Source organism: Myotis daubentonii, chromosome 2 (genome assembly GCF_963259705.1).
Source record: "Myotis daubentonii chromosome 2, mMyoDau2.1, whole genome shotgun sequence".
In the NCBI taxonomy this organism is placed as follows: Eukaryota; Metazoa; Chordata; class Mammalia; order Chiroptera; family Vespertilionidae; genus Myotis; species Myotis daubentonii.
Window position 1 is genome coordinate 55,904,058 of NC_081841.1, and position 17,820 is coordinate 55,921,877.

General features: G+C 39.7%; 2 protein-coding genes across 2 annotated transcripts; one reads left to right on the top strand and one right to left on the bottom strand.

Moving 5' to 3' along the window:
- The first annotated feature begins 1,337 nt into the window (after nucleotides 1–1,337).
- Nucleotides 1,338–2,267, top strand: LOC132226151 (olfactory receptor 6C4). The gene has a single exon (XM_059681012.1). The coding sequence runs from the start codon at nucleotides 1,338–1,340 to the stop codon at nucleotides 2,265–2,267; it is 930 nt and encodes a 309-aa protein (XP_059536995.1).
- Nucleotides 2,268–9,933: 7,666 nt separating this feature from the next.
- LOC132226152 (olfactory receptor 6C2-like) lies at nucleotides 9,934–10,869 on the bottom strand. Its single transcript, XM_059681013.1, has one exon. It carries the CDS (start codon nucleotides 10,867–10,869, stop codon nucleotides 9,934–9,936), a length of 936 nt encoding a protein of 311 aa, XP_059536996.1.
- Nucleotides 10,870–17,820: the final 6,951 nt, after the last annotated feature.

Below are 17,820 nucleotides of genomic sequence, written 5' to 3' on the forward strand. Positions count from 1 at the left end.
CGTTGATATTTAAAGATTTATATAATTACAAACATAATTTTTATCATTTTGATGTGTGGATCAAACAGAACATAACAGTAGTATCATGTTCTGTGTTTGCTTTACTATGGATGAACATCAAACATTGCAGCATGTCTCTGACAGAGCTGGAATATTAATAGTAAGGATAGAGTGATAGTACACTTAGATTTGGTGTAAGGATGTATTATTTTTAAAACATTTAAAGTGTATTTTCTGCCCTAGCTGGTTTTGCTCAGTGGATAGAGCATTGACCTGCAGACTGAAGGGTCCCGGGTTTGAGTCTGGTCAAGGGCACATGACCGGGCTGTGGGTTCCATCCCCAGTAGGGGGCGTGCAGGAGGCAGCCAATCAATTCTCTCTCATCACTGATGTTTCTCTCCACCCTCCTCCCTTCCCTTCTGAAATCAATAAAAATATGTTAAAAATAAAAAAAATAAAAAATAAGTGGAGGTATAGAGAAAATCAATTATATATCAAGATCTTCAGCATAATCTGTGTGGGGAAATTCCCATTGATGCACAAAACAAGGAAATCAGAGATGTGGACAGTAATGGAGATGAAGATTGATGACAGATATCCTGTGAAACATCAAATAGTACAGAAAGAAGAAAAAATACACAAAGGGGAAAACACACAGGGAAGGAAAAAGAAAGCACAGAAAACAGAATCAGATAGGGATATTTCTACCAAGAGCACAGAAGTAGGAGAGACAAATAAGAGTCAGAGAAAAGTTGCCCTAACCGGTTTGGCTCAGTGGATAGAGCGTCGGCCTGTGGACTCAAGAGTCCCAGGTTCAATTCTGGTCAAGGGCATGTACCTTGGTTGCGGGCACATCCCCAGTGGGGAGTGTGCAGGACGCAGCTGATCGGTGTTTCTCTCTCATTGATGTTTCTAACTCTCTATCCCTCTCCCTTCCTTTCTGTAAAAAATCAATAAAATACATTTTTTTTAAAGAGTCAGAGAAAGGTGATTTAAATGTGGAGATTTCCTAAAGATTTTAGGGGGAAAGGATAGGTTCCAAAACATATTATTCTGAAAAATAAATAATTTTTCTATAATATATTCTGTTAAGAGTACAGCAATAGATGGACTTAAAAAACTATAAGACTTAGGAAAAGGTCACTTCTGTAGAAGACCTGGGGCTTCCATGGAGTCTAGTCCAGTTCTATGGGACACTGGCCTGAGCCAATTGGATGGAGAGTAATTACTGTATGACCTGATTCTATTAGTTACAGTCAGCTTTATCTCTCCCACCCTGAGAAAATTCAGTTTTCATCATTCTCATCTTTTTTCTTTAGATCTACTGAAGGTCAACAATGAAAAACAGGACCATGTTTACTGAGTTTATTCTGTTCGGCCTCACAAATCAACCTGAAATCCAGGTCATGATATTCACCTTTATGCTCCTCACATACATGCTAAGTGTTCTAGGAAATCTGACCATCATCATACTCACACTGGTAGACCCACACCTCCAGACCCCCATGTATTTCTTCCTCCGGAATTTCTCTGTCTTAGAAATTTCCTTCACATCCATTTTTACTCCCCGATTTCTGATCAGCATGACAACAGGAAATAAAGCCATCAGCTTTGCTGGATGCTTAATTCAATATTTTTTTGCAATATTTCTTGGGGCAACAGAGTTTTACCTCCTCGCCTCTATGTCCTATGATCGCTATGTGGCCATATGCAAACCCCTGCATTACCTGACCCTTATGAGCAGCAGAGTCTGCATACTACTCGTGTTTTGCTCCTGGCTGGGGGGACTCCTAGCTATCTTACCCCCAATCTTCCTGATGAGCCAGGTGGATTTCTGTGCCTCCAATGTGCTGAATCACTATTACTGTGACTACGGGCCCCTCCTGGAGCTTGCCTGCTCAGATACAAGTCTCTTAGAACTGGTGGTTATCTTCGTGGCTGCTGTGACTCTGGTGGTTACGCTGGTACTGGTGACACTTTCTTATATATATATTATTAGGACCATTCTGAGGATCCCTTCTGCCCAGCAGAGGACAAAGGCTTTTTCCACTTGTTCCTCTCACTTGATTGTCATCTCCCTCTCTTATGGCAGCTGCATGTTTATGTACATTAATCCCTCTGCAAAAGAAGTAGGTGCTTTCAACAAAGGAATAGCTGTGCTGATCACTTCAGTTACTCCCTTGTTAAACCCCTTCATTTACACTCTAAGAAATCAGCAAGTGAAGAAGGCATTCAAGGACACCATCAGAAACATTGTGAAACTTTAAAAAAAAAAAAGGATATATTTTAATGTATTGAGTGGACCATATTTTAAGTGCTAAACTGGCCCTTGAAGGTAAAAAGATGAAAGGCATGTCTCTAATTTCAAGGAATCTATAGTATAGTGAGATAGAAAGGTTTTTGAACTGTCAATTTATGTAATTAGTTTATTTTTAAAATAAAATAACATGGTAAGTGTTATTAGAGAAGGATGAATGAGAATTTATAGAAAACAATTGGAGAAATTAACTGTTTTCCAGAAATGACTTGACATATAAGAAGAAAAGCATATTACTTATTTAGGAGAATTGGAAGATATGATTTTGAGTGAAAAAGAGAGGCCAAATCATGAAGGTATTCAATTACTAACTATAGAGTTACTTGAACTTTGGTGAGTCAAGAGAAGTTTTAAGAAAGGAAGTTATATTATCACCATTGTCTTGAAGGAAATCTAGCATTGATATTGCTCTTCATCATAGAGCCCTGGAGACTATGCTTCTAAGTGTCAACAATGACTCTCCTCCCCTTTTCCTCTTATTTTCCAACTGCAGCCATTACAACTTCCATCTTTCCATAAAGGAAGAGTTTCTTAAAGGATGTACATTCACTCCATTTTTCTCCAAATGAGGCAAAAATAATCAAGATTTTTGTCAACTCGCATTTATTATTCTAGAAGTTATGGTTAAAAGAGGTTTCTAGAGGCAAGGTTAGAAGACTTTCACAGACCCTAAAAGGATGTATTGTTGCTTTTCTTAGCTGATATCTTTTTAAGTTAATAGGTGATATCTCCCACTCTCTCTTTTTGGTAGTTTCTGGTGATTTTTTGTTAATTGCAATTTTATTTTTATCTTTTTGCCTCCTTTTCTTAGATATTAGAAAGGACAGATTCTGTGACGTGGCTCCATTCTTTTAACTTTTCCCCAAATTTTTGCTTTTGTTTTTAAAATAAGCCATGGATGCCTGTTTCATAAAGTGAAAAAAAATATTATATCAATGCAGTTTTATATCTAGAATGTTCCAAATTATGAGTCTTAGCAACCAACTAGGAATAGACTATCCTACCAAGAACTCCACACATGGATCAGTGTAGCAACTTATATTTGAATTAGTGGTGGAAGGGGCTCCATTTCAATGGAACCAGGAACATTTTGGAAATCTGAGTACTTGCACATAGTTTAATAATATCCTAATGCACTGTGGAACGCTGATTACTGTTTGGGGTACAAGTGGAATATCATCTGGTGCATTATCATGCTTTGTATGTAGTAATAATGTTGAGTGGACTACCATCAACAGCATGTGCCCTGGATATCTCTGAGTATGCTGAGGTAAGAAAGAAAATTATTTGGTGTAAGCCAAATTTTAAGAACACTAACCAGGGCTTCACCCAGCCTTTACAATATAAGAATTTAGAAATTAATTTGAGAAGGAACGTACCTCCTTCTAAATGAGCTTGCCCAAGAAAAATATACCATGCTTTTATGAAACTAATCATTGAAGCTGGCTTATGTTAATACAAGCTTGGACCATAATGCGTGGTATAGATAATTAAAGGAATATAATTACTGAATCTGCAGCTGAGCTGTGGGAAGGTTCAATGCCTAAATGTATGAGTTGGTGGGTTTTATTCCTCCTATTATTACTGTGGACAAGGATCAAAAGAAACAGTTTAACCTGCCTAGTATTCTGAGGACAATATCCAAGCAGTGCTAGAGTAAGGAGATAAAAACAGTGGCTGCTCTGCTACTCTTGGGGCATCATTTTTCTATTCTCTCTCCCTAAGCCCTCAGAGGCTGTGGACTTATGGGCTATAAATCTAAACAGTTAGTCTTGTCCCAATGCTGCTTCTTACAATAAAATGAAATTCAAAAGATAAAGAGAGAATTTTTTAAGAAGGCAAGTAAGATAAGAGCAGTTCTATAATGACTTGAGCTCTCTGGGCTGAGGATCATCTTTTTTATTTCTTTAAATTCATTCAGAACATCACAAAATAGGGCTTAAGCTTCTGTCCATACCAGTACTAGAGAGTATAGCTTAAGATATGCAGAGGTCATGAGTTCAGAATCCAAAATAGCCACCCATCTGAAAAATATATATGGGGGTGGGGGGATAGAGGTGGAGGGAGACAAGGTAACACACCAGACCACATATGATCCAAAGGAAGACTTACAGAAGAAACATCAAGAATATAAAATAAATATAATTTCCCCAAAGATATAAGAATAATACTGATAAAATGATTAATGAAACATTATAAAAATAACTAGGTAAAAAATACTAGGTAAAAAGCATAATAAATGAAATAAAAATAAAACAGATGAAAATGATACCAGGAGAGTTAGAACCAAGATGGTGAAGATGTGGGAACTCTAGTAAACAGTTGGTGGAAATGTAAATTGTTGCAGCCATGATGGAAAATAGTATGGAAGTATACACTGAGTGGCCAGATTATTATGACCACCACCTTCAGTACTTCATTGACACTTCCAAAAATACTGAATATTGAAAACTTTCTAAGCAAATACTCTCAAGGTTTTATTATTATTATTATTATTTGCATAACTAATTCACTTCATTGTACTGATGGGGTGGTCATAATAATCTGGCCACTCAGTGTATAGCTATACTAATAAAAGGGTAAATGTTAATTAGACTGTCTAGACCAGATGGCCTTCCGGACAAAGCTGCAGCGGCTATGAGGGCAAAGGGCAGCTGGAAGTGCCATCAGCAGCAGGGTGATGGGGGCAGTGCCTTCCCCTGATCGGCCTGGTCGCCTCCGCAGAGGGAGGCCAAACTGCGGCTTGCCGAGTACGGAAGCTATAAAACTCCTCAAGGTAGGACATCTCCGGGGGGCTCCCAGACTCTGTGAGAGGGGTCAGGCTGGGCTAAGGGAGCCCCCCCGCCCCCCCCCGCCAGTGCATGAATTTTTGTGCACCAGGCCTCTAATCTTATCCAACAAAGAGGGAATATGCTAGTTTACCATCACACCCTCACAAGATGACGGCTCCCACAGCCAATAAAGACGGAATATGCTAATTCACCATCATGCCCTCAGAAGATGGCAGTGCCCAAAGCCACAAGATGGTGGTGCCCAGTCCTCTCAGCCCCACCAGGGGGCAGCAGGCACCGTGTGCCTCATCCAGCCAGAGTCCCCCAGTCCCCTCAGCCCCACAGGGGAAGGCATTTGGGGGCAATCGGGCCAGCAGGAGAGGGCAGTTTGGGACGATCATGCCAGCAGGGGAGCAGTTATGCGTCAATCAGGCCGGCAGGGGAGCGGTTAAGGGGCTATCAGGCTGGCAGGCAGAGTGGTTAGGGGCAATCAGGCAGGCAGGCAGACCGAGTGGTTAGGAGCTAGCAGTCCCGGATTGTGAGAGTGATGTCTGACATCTGGTTTGGGCCCGATCCCTCAGGGACATCCCCTGAGGGGTCCCAAATTGGAGAGTGTGCAGGCTGGGCTGAGGGACACCCCCCATGCACAAATTTCATGCACTGGGCCTCTAGTATCCTATATAATAAAGCAGTAGTATGCAAATTGACCATTACTCCAACACACAAGATGGCCTCCCCCATGTGGTCAAAGATGGCCGTCTCCATGTGGACACAAGATGGCCACCACAAGATGGCCAGCAGGGGAGGGCAGTTGTGGGCAATCAGGCCTGTAGGGGAGGGCAGTTGGGGGCAACCAGGCCTGCAGGGGAGGGCAGTTGGGGGGGACCAGGCCTTCAGGGGAGGGCAGTTAGGGGGGACCAGGCCAGCAGGGAGGGCAGTTGGGGGCAATTGGGCCAGCAGGGGAGCAGTTAGTCATCGATCAGGCTTGCAGGGGAGTGGTTAGGGGGTGATCAGTCTGGCAGGCAGAAGCAGTTAGGGGCAATCAGGCAGGCAGGCAGGCGAGCGTTTGGGAGCCAGCAGCCCTGGATTGTGAGAGGGATGTCCAACTTGTTGCCTGTTTACCCCCGATCCTAAACGGGCAGTCAAACATCCCTCAAGGGGTCCGAGATTGTAGAGGGTGCAGGCTGGGCTGAGGGACACACACACACACACACACACACACACACGCACGCACAAATTTCATGCACCGGGCCTCTACTATATATATATAAGAACCTCCAAATGTTGTTTTGAGAATTAGCAATAATATGAAAAATTTCGATCACGCAGAACCACAGGAACGCTGGCTGAGTGGAAGTCCTACAACTAGGAGGAAAGAGAAACGCACATGGACACTCAGAGGAGGCGCAGTGCTGAAGTCAAATTCTGAGGTGCGGAGTGCGCGGAGCGGGCTGGCGGCGGAGGGCGCGGTTGGCGTTTTCAATCGGGAGGGAGTCGCAGACTCTGAGCTCCAGATACAGGCGAGTCTTTAGGGACCCAGACTCAAACGGGAGAAGCGGGACTGTCTGGCTTTGGTCATAGCGAGTGCAACTTTCTCTCCGAGCTTTGCAGCGGGTGCTGGAACTCAGAGAGGCAGAGCCCCTGGGGACAGGACTGAGAGCCGCCATAACTGCTCTCTCCGGCCCACCCTGTTGATCCTGTTCGACCCGCCCCGCCCAAGCCCTGCACAGAGGCATTTGCCGGATAGCCTCAGGCAAAGGCTAGATTAGCACCTCCCTAGAGGACAGAAGTTCTCTCACTGCTGACACAGCTGATTCCCATAGCCACTTGGCCTGGAGGTCAAACCCTCCCTGGAATTAGCTACAACAATCAAGGTTTAACTATAAGACTGCGAACAAAGACCACTAGGGGGTGCACCAAGGAAGCATAACAAAATGCAGAGACAAAGAAACAGGACAAAATTGTCAATGGAAGATATAGAGTTCAGAACCACACTTTTAAGGTCTCTCAAGAACTGTTTAGAAGCCGCCGATAAACTTAATGAGATCTACAAGAAAACTAATAAGACCCTCGATGTTATGTTGGGGAACCAACTAGAAATTAAGCATACACGGACTGAAATAATGAATATTATACAGACTCCCGACAGCAGACCAGAGGAGCGCAAGAATCAAGTCAATGATTTGAAATGCGAGGAAGCAAAAAACACCCAACCGGAAAAGCAAAATGAAAAAAGAATCCAAAAATGCGAGGATAGTGTAAGGAGCCTCTGGGACAGCTTCAAGCGTACCAACATCAGAATTATAGGGGTGCCAGAAGATGAGAGAGACCAAGATATTGAAAACCTATTCGAAGAAATAATGACAGAAAACTTCCCCCACCTGGTGAAAGAAATGGACTTACAGGTCCAAGAAGCGCGGAGAACCCCAAACAAAAGGAATCCAAAGAGGACCACACCAAGACACATCATAATTAAAATGCCAAGAGCAAAAGATAAAGAGAGAATCTTAAAAACAGCAAGAGAAAGAAACTCAGTTACCTACAAGGGAATACCCATACGACTGTCAGCTGATTTCTCAACAGAAACTTTGCAGGCCAGAAGGGAGTGGCAAGAAATATTCAAAGTGATGAATACCAAGAACCTACAACCAAGATTACTTTACCCAGCAAAGCTATCATTCAGAATTGAAGGTCAGATAAAGAGCTTCACAGATAAGGAAAAGCTAAAGGAGTTCATCACCACCAAACCAGGATTATATGAAATGCTGAAAGGTATCCTTTAAGAAGAGGAAGAGGAAGAAAAAGGTAAAGATACAAATTATGAACAACAAATATGCATCTATCAACAAGTGAATCTAAAAATCAAGTGAATAAATAATCTGATGAACAGAATGAACTGTTGATTATAATAGAATCAGGGACATAGAAAGGGAATGGACTGACTATTCTTGGGGGGGAAAGGGGTGTGAGAGATGCGGGAAGAGACTGGACAAAAATCGTGCACCTATGGATGAGGACAGTGGGTGGGGAGTGAGGGCGGAGGGTGGGGCGGGAACTGGGAGGAGGGGAGATATGGGGGGGGAAAAAAGAGGAACAAATGTAATAATCTGAACAATAAAGATTTAATTAAAAAAAAAAAGAAAAATTTCAAACACTTAACAATTGACTGAAAACTATCTGTCTTAGTCAATTTAGAATCCCTCCATTACATATATTTCCTCCAGACTTCTATAATTCTCATCATATTCTTTGAAAATGCAAATATTTTATTGGGCTGAAATTATTTTTGATCCATTATTTTTATATCTGAGTTTTAAAGTTTTCTAAAGTTTTCAGTTAACACTCTTTGAAATATGCCATACATACAAAAAGAAAAAACTCAAATTCTACAGTTTGAAGATTTTTCATACAGACCTCTCAAATGTGCAGTATGGTTTCGGCAGCCTTTTGAGACTACCAAGTGTTCTGCTGGTTCCCTGGTAGCCCACTGCCCGGGCAAAGCATTTTCCCTGTATCTTAGTTTTGAATATCTATTGCTGTGTAATATATCACCCCAAATTTTAGTCAATAAAACAATTTTCTATCACTCATAGTTACAGGAGCGGACAGGGTAGCTGCGTGGTTCTCACGTGAGTCTTTCATTTAGTTGCAACAGTGGTGACTGGATTTGGAATCATGTCAAGGCTCCACTGAGCTGATGTTCAAGATGGTTTTTTTAGTCACAGGTCACCACAGCTGAGGTGGCTACGGAAGATGGGGGCTGACCAAATAGCTCTCTCTACCAGCTTCTTGGCAAGCTAACTTGGCATTGCAGGCAATGTCAGGGTATTTGAACTTCTCACATGACTCCTGGATTCCTCCAGATCATATGTTCCAAAAAGAGAAAATGGAAGCTATAAAACTCCAATTACCTAATCTCTAAGGTCACACAACTTCACTTCTACCACATTCTAATGGTCAAAACCAAGTCATAGAGCCAGTCAAGATTAAAGGGGAGATGAAAGAAAATACATCTTCTGAATGGGAAAATTAACAAAGAATTTGCCATTATCTTTAGTCCACTACAGTCATGAATCTGAAAAAGCCCTCAAGCACAAAGCAGATATTTACAATAAGTTCATCTTTCCATAGTTCTACACTTCAAAATCTCAGCTCCTCTATTCCTCATTATTTTGCCACAATCTGGTGTCTTTAAGCCAATGGTTTTTGTGATTGACTTGACTTTGCAAGTCAAGTTGTATTTGGAACAATTACTCAAAAAAGGAAGTCTATCAATTATCATTAAAGACTATTTGGTTATATTTTTATGTTAGCAAGTTTTGCATGTGTTTTAATAAGTTTATATTTAAAGAGGCAAGAAATATTATTACATTATAAGTTGTGCAAATCCACATATCTATTGTGAGGCAGCATAAATAAGGCAGAGTTAAAGATAAATGCAGCTTAATATTCCCTAAAAAGCAATGTTTTACATTCCTGTAAAGAGAAAGCACTTTTTTTTTTTTTTTGAGAAAGCACTTTAAAAGAGGCTGTGTTGAAAGGAGGGGAAAGTCATAACATGAACAGATTAGATTCAACGCATAAGACTAATAACTAATGCATATATAAGAAGACTAAAGAGAGTTGATTGAAATGTAAATTAGGAAAACACAGAAGTTTCAGAGAGTAAAGAAATATCCATTTGCCTGATGCTGGGTGCCTCACAATTTTTTTCCTATATTTTCTTCTTAACTCTCTTTATTGCTCCTTAACCTTATGAGACTACACAGCTCCCATGGCTCAATTTCCATCCATATGTTGATAACTTATTTTTGTTTTAAATTAAATTCTCACTATGAGAATTTACTATTTCTTTAAAAGAAATGCAAGTCTTTTGAGAGTGTCATGGAAAGACTGCTTTACTTGTTTATTTCTCAGGGTATAAATGAAAGGGTTCAACAAAGGAGCAACAGATGTAGTAAGCAGAGAAACTGCCTTATTAATGGCCACTTCATCCTTAGCTGAAGGTTTGATATACATAAAAATGCAGCTGCCATATGTGATGGAAACCACAATCATGTGGGAAGAACAGGTAGAAAAGGCTTTTTTCTTTTGCTGGGCAGAGGGCAATCTTAGAATCATCCTAATGATGTATATGTAGGACAGAATTACACACATAAGGGTCATTATGAATGTCAACACAGCACAGAGTATCACAAGCTGCTCTATGAACCACGTATCTGAACATGAATTCTTCAGTATTGGAGAAGCATCACAGTAAAAATGATCAATAACAAAATCACAGAATTCCAGATGGAGGCTCAGTCCAAGGGGCGGGAGGATAATCAATAAGCCAGACACCCAACAACACAGAATGAGATTTCTGCAGACTCTGCTGCTCATGATGGTCGCATAGTGCAGGGGTTTGCAGATGGCCACATAGCGGTCATAGGACATCAAAGCCAAGAGAAAAAAATCTGTAGCTCCAAAGAGGACAATGAAAAATATTTGGCTGAAGCAGGCTTTGATGGTGATGGTTTTGTCCCCACTGGATATGCTATACAAGTATGTGGGGACACAGGCAGTTGTGAATGAGATTTCTAAGAAAGAGAAATTTTGAAGAAAAGAATACATAGCTGTTTTTAAATGAGAATCCACCAAGATGAGAGAAATTATGGTCAGATTCCCAATTACACTTAACATATATGTGATAAACAGAAAGATGAAAACTAAAATCTCTAGTTGTGGGTCATTTGTCAAACCCAGTATGATGAACATTGTTATTGCTGAATGGTTTCGCATCACTGACTTCGTACTATTGCCGGTCTTCGCTAAAAGTCAAAGAAGTTGGATCTGAGGAGCAATATCAAAATATGACAGAATTAGACAGTTTATCAATACAAAGCAAACTCAATCACATTCATTTCCTTCTGTAACTTGATAATCAGGTTTTGATGAGGTAATTTCCTCAACACCACTGAAATGTACCACAGGAAAGCTGAGCTTATGTGAAGTTTCTCTTGAAAATGACTGCTACTGAAATAGTTTTAAATATTTCAGGATCTCTGAATTCACAGCACTATTTCCAATTCAATTTTTTCTCAAGTTCACTTTGGTTGGGATTTCTCCTATATAGGACAAGAGTTAACCCCTCTTGCCCTAACCAGTTTGGCTCAGTGGATAGAGTGTCAGCCTGCAGACTGAAGGGTACCAGGTTCGATTCCGGTCAAGGGCATGTATTTTGGTTGCGGGCACATCCCCAGTAGGGGGTGTGCAGGAGACAGCTGAGCGATGTTTCTAACTCTCTATCCCTCTCCCTTCCTCTCTATAAAAAATCAATAAAATATATTTTTTTTTAAAAAAAGAGTTAACCCCTCTTGCTATGACCAGTGTGGCTCAGTTGGTGGAGTGTCATCCTGTACACCAAAAGGTTGTGGTTCAATTCCAGTCAGGGCACATACCCAGGTTGCAGGTTCGAGCCCCGGTTAGGAAAGGCAGCCGATTGGTATTTTTCTCTCACATCTATGTTTTTCTCTTTCTCTCTCTCCCTTGCCCTTCCTCTCTCTCTAACTCAAAGTCTGAGCAATAACAATATGTAATAGTTGTTCTAGCCTGGGGAGGGGACGGGAATGGGCAGTGGGGTGGAGGGAGTCAATGGAGATGGTTGTTCTTGAAATAACCGAATTAGTTACATTAGTCTATTCAACTATTTGCTGTCTTTATTCAATGTTTTAGGCCTCAACTGTTCAAAAGAGTAGCTACTAGTCATATATGGCTATTGACAACTTGAGATGTGGCTAATTCAAACTGAGATATGCTATAACTGTGAAACACACATCAGATTTAAGGATTTAGCAAGCGATTACATAAAATATACCACTTAAAATTTATTCTGGATACATTTTTAAATGTTAATATATTGAATATATGAAGTTAACTAAAATGCATTATTAAAATTAAGAACACATATGTTTTTTACCTTTTATATGATACTACTAGAAAATTTAACATTACAAGCATGGCTCCCACTATATCACTATTGGAGTATACTGTTCTAAGTTTTCAAGTTCTTTCACATTAGTGAATTCTCTTAAAAAGGGATCTTCTCGCTGTGACCGGTTTGGCTCAGTGGATAGAGTGTCGGCCTGCGGACTGAAAGGTCCCAGGTTCGATTCCGGTCAAGTGCATGTACCTTGGTTGCGGGCACATCCCCAGTAGGGGGTGTGCAGGAGGCAGCTGATCGATGTTTCTCTCTCATCGATGTTTCTGACTCTCTATCCCTCTCCCTTCCTCTCTGTGAAAAATCAATAAAATATATTTTTTAAAAAGGGATCTTCTCATAAGACAAATTAGTTTGTTTTCTAAATGGTTTTCATTCTTTTTTAATATACACCACAAATATCTATAAAGTACAGGCCCCTTAAGACTAAGAAAATGAAGTTCTTTTTTGTCTTTGTAAGGTATTATCAACTCCTACCAACTATTTGCTATCTTTATTCAATGTTTTACTACAGTAATGACATACTACAGTACACTGCCAGGTTACCGATATCATGATACAAAGTGGAACATTAACTTGGGTTTATGAAACAAATAGTTTTTAAGTAGGTGATACTGGTACTGGAAGAGGGGGGGGGGTATAAAAAATGGAATAAACATGTTTACCAATGGTAATTGAGACAAATAGGATATAAACTGACAGATACTTGACAGACAAATGAGAGAGAGAGAGATCAGGAAGGGTTTTCTGTGTCAATCAAATCACTGTACATAGGGTTGTACCAATTTAATGATGCATAAAATGCATAAAATTTTTTATCTGGTGCAGGTTTGTGCTGCTCTATAAATAATCTCAGAAATGACCCCTTAATAAGATGTCAAAAACAAACAAATATTGAAAATAGTAATTTACTTGTTATTTAGCACAAATACTTTCTCAATAAATTACCTGTGAAAACATGCCTGGCTTAAAAACATCCCAATACATACCTTTGACATCCATTGTTTTACCAGGAAGCTAAGTAAGCCTCACAGTTGAACAAAAACATACCAGTAGGATCATCTAAGTGTTATCCTAGGCCCCTAACCCTAGGAACCTATACTCACCACATGTATACATGTGGTTTTTGAATTTATAAGAAATGCTATTGTAATTTAAAATTTAAAAATATCTGTGGACTCAGGGTAGCTGGAAGGAAAAAAATAAAGTCTCTCTAGCTCTGCAAAAGTGGATGTTCTGATTTTCTCTGTACAAACAGGTTTTTACACTTACAACCCTGTTTATGTCCTCCATCTATAACAGATGTGCAGAAAACAACAATTAAAAAGTCCTTGGAGGCCCTGATTCAAAAGTCCCTAATGAATTTAAAATACAATTTACTTTGCCAAAAATTATCCTAAACCAAACACCTATGGGAATAGTCTTAGAGAGAAAAAGATGCAAAAATAACAACATGCTGAATGTTTGACATAGAAAACTATGCAGCTTCTAAGGGTGACCACAATCATGTGAAAAGAATGGCCCTAACAAGGCCTTTTTCCTGTACTGAATAGAGGGAATATTTAAAATGTTCTTAGATATATATACAAAGAACAAGGGGATAATGATTAAGGTTTAACACACACATACAATAATTATCTGCCCTACTAACCATGTGTCAGAGAACAAAATTTTAGGATTGAAGAAACATCACAGATAAAATGGTCAATGATGGTAAAATCACAAATTCCAAACAGAGAACCTCTAAGAGTTGGAAGCCAGCCACTAATGCCGGTATTCAAGGTAAAGGACAAGGATCCTACAGATTCTGTTGTTTATATAATGGTGGTATAATGTGGGGATTTGTAGACGGTCACATAGTGATCATAGGACATGGTGGCCAGGAGGTTACATATGTTCCTCAAAGAACAGCAACAACAAAAATATTCACTGAAACAGACTTAAGAATATCCATTCTATTTTTAGTTGATATACCATAAAGATATTTGGAAACATTCAGTTGTAAATAATATTTCTAACAAAAAGCATTTGAAGAAAAAATGCATAGCCATTTAAAGAACTATCCACCAAGGTGAGGAAGTTGATTGTCAGATTTTCAAATATACTCAACATTAGGTGAAAATGGAAAACCGAAAACAAAACTTCAAGGCTGTAGGTATTGTGTATATTCCACCAGGATGAACATTGTTACTGCCCTGTGGTTTCTCATCAGTGACTAATTGTTTTTCATGTAATCTATAGATAGAAGTCAATGAAAGTGGATATGAAAAGAGTGTTATAAAATTAGGTAGTAAAATCAGACAAAGACATTACAAAAAAAGAAAATTACAGGCCAGTATCTTCCCAATACATACCTTTGTATGTATTGGGAAATTTAATACTCACCTCACAAAGTAATATCTTCTTGATCACAATTGAATCTACAAAGCCAAGCAAATGTAGTTGCTCAATAATTAGTAGTTGAATACATGAATGAATAATGGATGGATGGATGGATGGATGGATGGATGGACAAATTAATGAGAGAGCCCAAATTGAATTTTTTTTTCATTTTTTTTATTTTTTTATTTTTTTAAATTAAATCTTTATTGTTCAGATTATTACATTTGTTCCTCTTTTTTCCCCCATAACTCCCCTCCTCCCAGTTCCCACCCCACCCTCCGCCCTCACTCCCCACCCACTGTCCTCATCCATAGGTGCACGATTTTTGTCCAGTCTCTTCCCGCATCTCCCACACCCCTTTCCCCCACAAGAATAGTCAGTCCATTCCCTTCCTATGTCCCTGATTCTATTATGATCACCAGATTATTTATTCACTTGATTCTTAGATTGACTTGTTGATAGATGCATGTTTGTTGTTCATAGTTTGTATCTTTACCTTTTTCTTCTTCTTCCTCTTCTTAAAGGATACCTTTCAGTATTTCATATAATACTGGTTTGGTGGTGGTGAACTCCTTTAGCTTTTCCTTATCTGTGAAGCTCTTTATCTGACCTTCAGTTCTGAATGATAGCTTTGCTGGATAAAGTAATCTTGCTTGTAGGTTCTTGGTATTCATCACTTTGAATATTTCTTGCCATTCCCTTCTGGCCTGCAAAGTTTCTGTTGAGAAATCCGCTGACAGTCGTATGGGTATTCCCTTGTAGGTAACTGAGTTTCTTTCTCTTGCTGCTTTTAAGATTCTCTCTTTGTCTTTTGCTCTTGTCATTTTAATTATGATGTGTCTTGGTGTGGTCCTCTTTGGATTCCTTTTGTTTGGGGTTCTCTGCGCTTCCTGGACCTGTAAGTCCATTTCTTTCACCAGGTGGGGGAAGTTTTCTGTCATTATTTCTTCGAATAGGTTTTCAATATCTTGGTCTCTCTCATCTTCTGGCACCCCTATAATTCTGATGTTGGTACGCTTGAAGCTGTCCCAGAGGCTCCTTACACTATCTTCATATTTTCGGATTCTTTTTTCATTTTGCTTTTCTGGTTGGGTGTTTTTTGCTTCTTCGCATTTCAAATCTCTGCCTTGATTCTTGCGCTCCTCTGGTCTGCTGTTTGGAGTCTGTATAGTATTCATTATTTCAGTCCGTGTATGCTTAATTTCTAGTTGGTTCTTTATCATAACATCGAGGGTCTCATTAGATTTCTTGAGGATCTCACTACATTTATCGGCGGCTTCTAGACAGTTCTTAAGAGACCTTAAAAGTGTGGTTCTGAACTCAATATCCTCCATTGACAGTTTTGTCCTGTTTCTTTGTCTCCGCATTTTTTATGCTTTCTTGGTGCACCCCCTAGTGGTCTTTGTGCGCAGTCTTGTTGTAGTTAAGCCTTGATTGTTGTCGGCAACACCGGGGGTGATTTGACCTCCAGGCTAACTGGCTGTGAGAGTCCGCTGTGTCTGCAGTGAGAGAGCTTCTGTGCTGGATCTCTAGGGCAGTGCTAATCTAGCCTTTGCCTGAGGCTATCCGGCAAATGGCTCTGCGCAGGGCTTGGGTGGGGCGGGTCCCCGGGGATCTACAGGGCGGGCCAGAGCGAGCAGTTATGGCTGCTCTCAGTTCCGTCCCTAGGGGCTCTGCCTCACAGAGTCCCAGCAACCACTGCAAACCTCAGAGAGAAAGCTGCCTTTGAGTTTCGACCGAAGCCAGACAGTTCCGCTTCTCCCGTTTGAGTCTGGGTCCCTAGAGACTCACCCAGATCTGGAGCTCAGAGTCTGAAACTCCCTCCCGATTGAAAACAACAACCGCGCCCTCCGCCGCCAGCCCACTCCGCATGCACCCCGCACCTGAGTATTTCACTTCAGCACTGCACCTCCTCTGAGTCTGGGTATGATATTCTCTTTCCTCCTAGTTGTAGAATTTCCACTCAGCCAGCCTTCCTGTGGTTCTGGATGATGTCCGTTCCATTGTTTAGTTGTTTTTTGAAGTGGTTGTTCGAGGCAGCAATCTCCGGCGTTAACCTATGCCGCCATCCTGAATATTTTTTAAGGTGAAGAAACTTTATCACTTGAGAATGTATATACTGAGAGCAATGAATTATCAAGTCATACCTCATATGGATTTTTTTAGATCATGAGACTACTATGACCAATTATATGCCAAAATTTAGATAATCTAGAAGAAATGGATAAATTCCTAGCAACATATAATCTACCAAATTGAATCATGAAAAAATGAAAACCTGAACAGGCCAATAATGAGTAAGGAGATTTGATCAGTAATCAAAAACTTTCCAAGAAAGAAAAGCTCAGGACAAGATGGCTCCATGGATGGATTCTACCAAACACTTAAAGGAAGAATTAATGCCAATCCTTCTCAAACTGTTTTTAAAAATTTACAAGGATGGAACACTCCACATTCATTTCAACAGGTCAGCATTACACTGATACCAAAGCCAGACAAGGATACTACAGAAAAAGAAAACTATAAGCCAATATCCCTTATGAATATAGATGCAAAAATTCTCCTCAAATACTAGCAGACCAAATTCAACAGCACATTGAAAGGATCATATGTCATGATCAAGTAGTACTTATCCCTGGGATTCACAGGGAATTCAACAGAAGCAAATCAATAAATGTGATACATCACATTAACATAATGAAGACTAAAAGTCATATAATCATCTCAATAGATGCAGAAAAATACAGCATCCTTTCATGATAAAAACTCTCAACAAAGTGGGTATAGAAAGAGCAGATTTCAACATAATAAAAGCCATATATGGCAAGCCTACAGCTAATATCATACTCAACAGTGAAAGGTTGAAAGCTTTTACTCTAAGATTAAGAACAAGACATAGTGCCCACTCCCACCACCCCTATTCAACATAGCACTTGAAGTCCTCACCAGAGCAATTAGGTAAGAAAAATAAATAAAAGGTATTCAAATCAGAAAGGAGATAGTAAAATGACCTCTGTTTGCAGATGACATCATCTTATATATAGAAAACCATAAAGACTCTACACACAAAAAATGTTAGAACTGATCAACAAATTCAATAAAGTTGCAGAATACAAAACCAACATACAAAAGTCAGTAAAGTGTTGAACTTCTCTACACTAACATGAACTATTGAAAGAGAAATTAGGAAAATAATCTCTTTTACAGTAGCATAAGAACAACAAAATACTTAGGAATTAATGTAAATAAGAAGATGAAAGTTCTGTACACTGAAAGTTATGAGACATTGATGAAAGGAATTGAAAAAGACACAAATAAATGACAATATATTCTGTGTTCATGGATTGGAAAAATTAAAATTGTTAAGATCT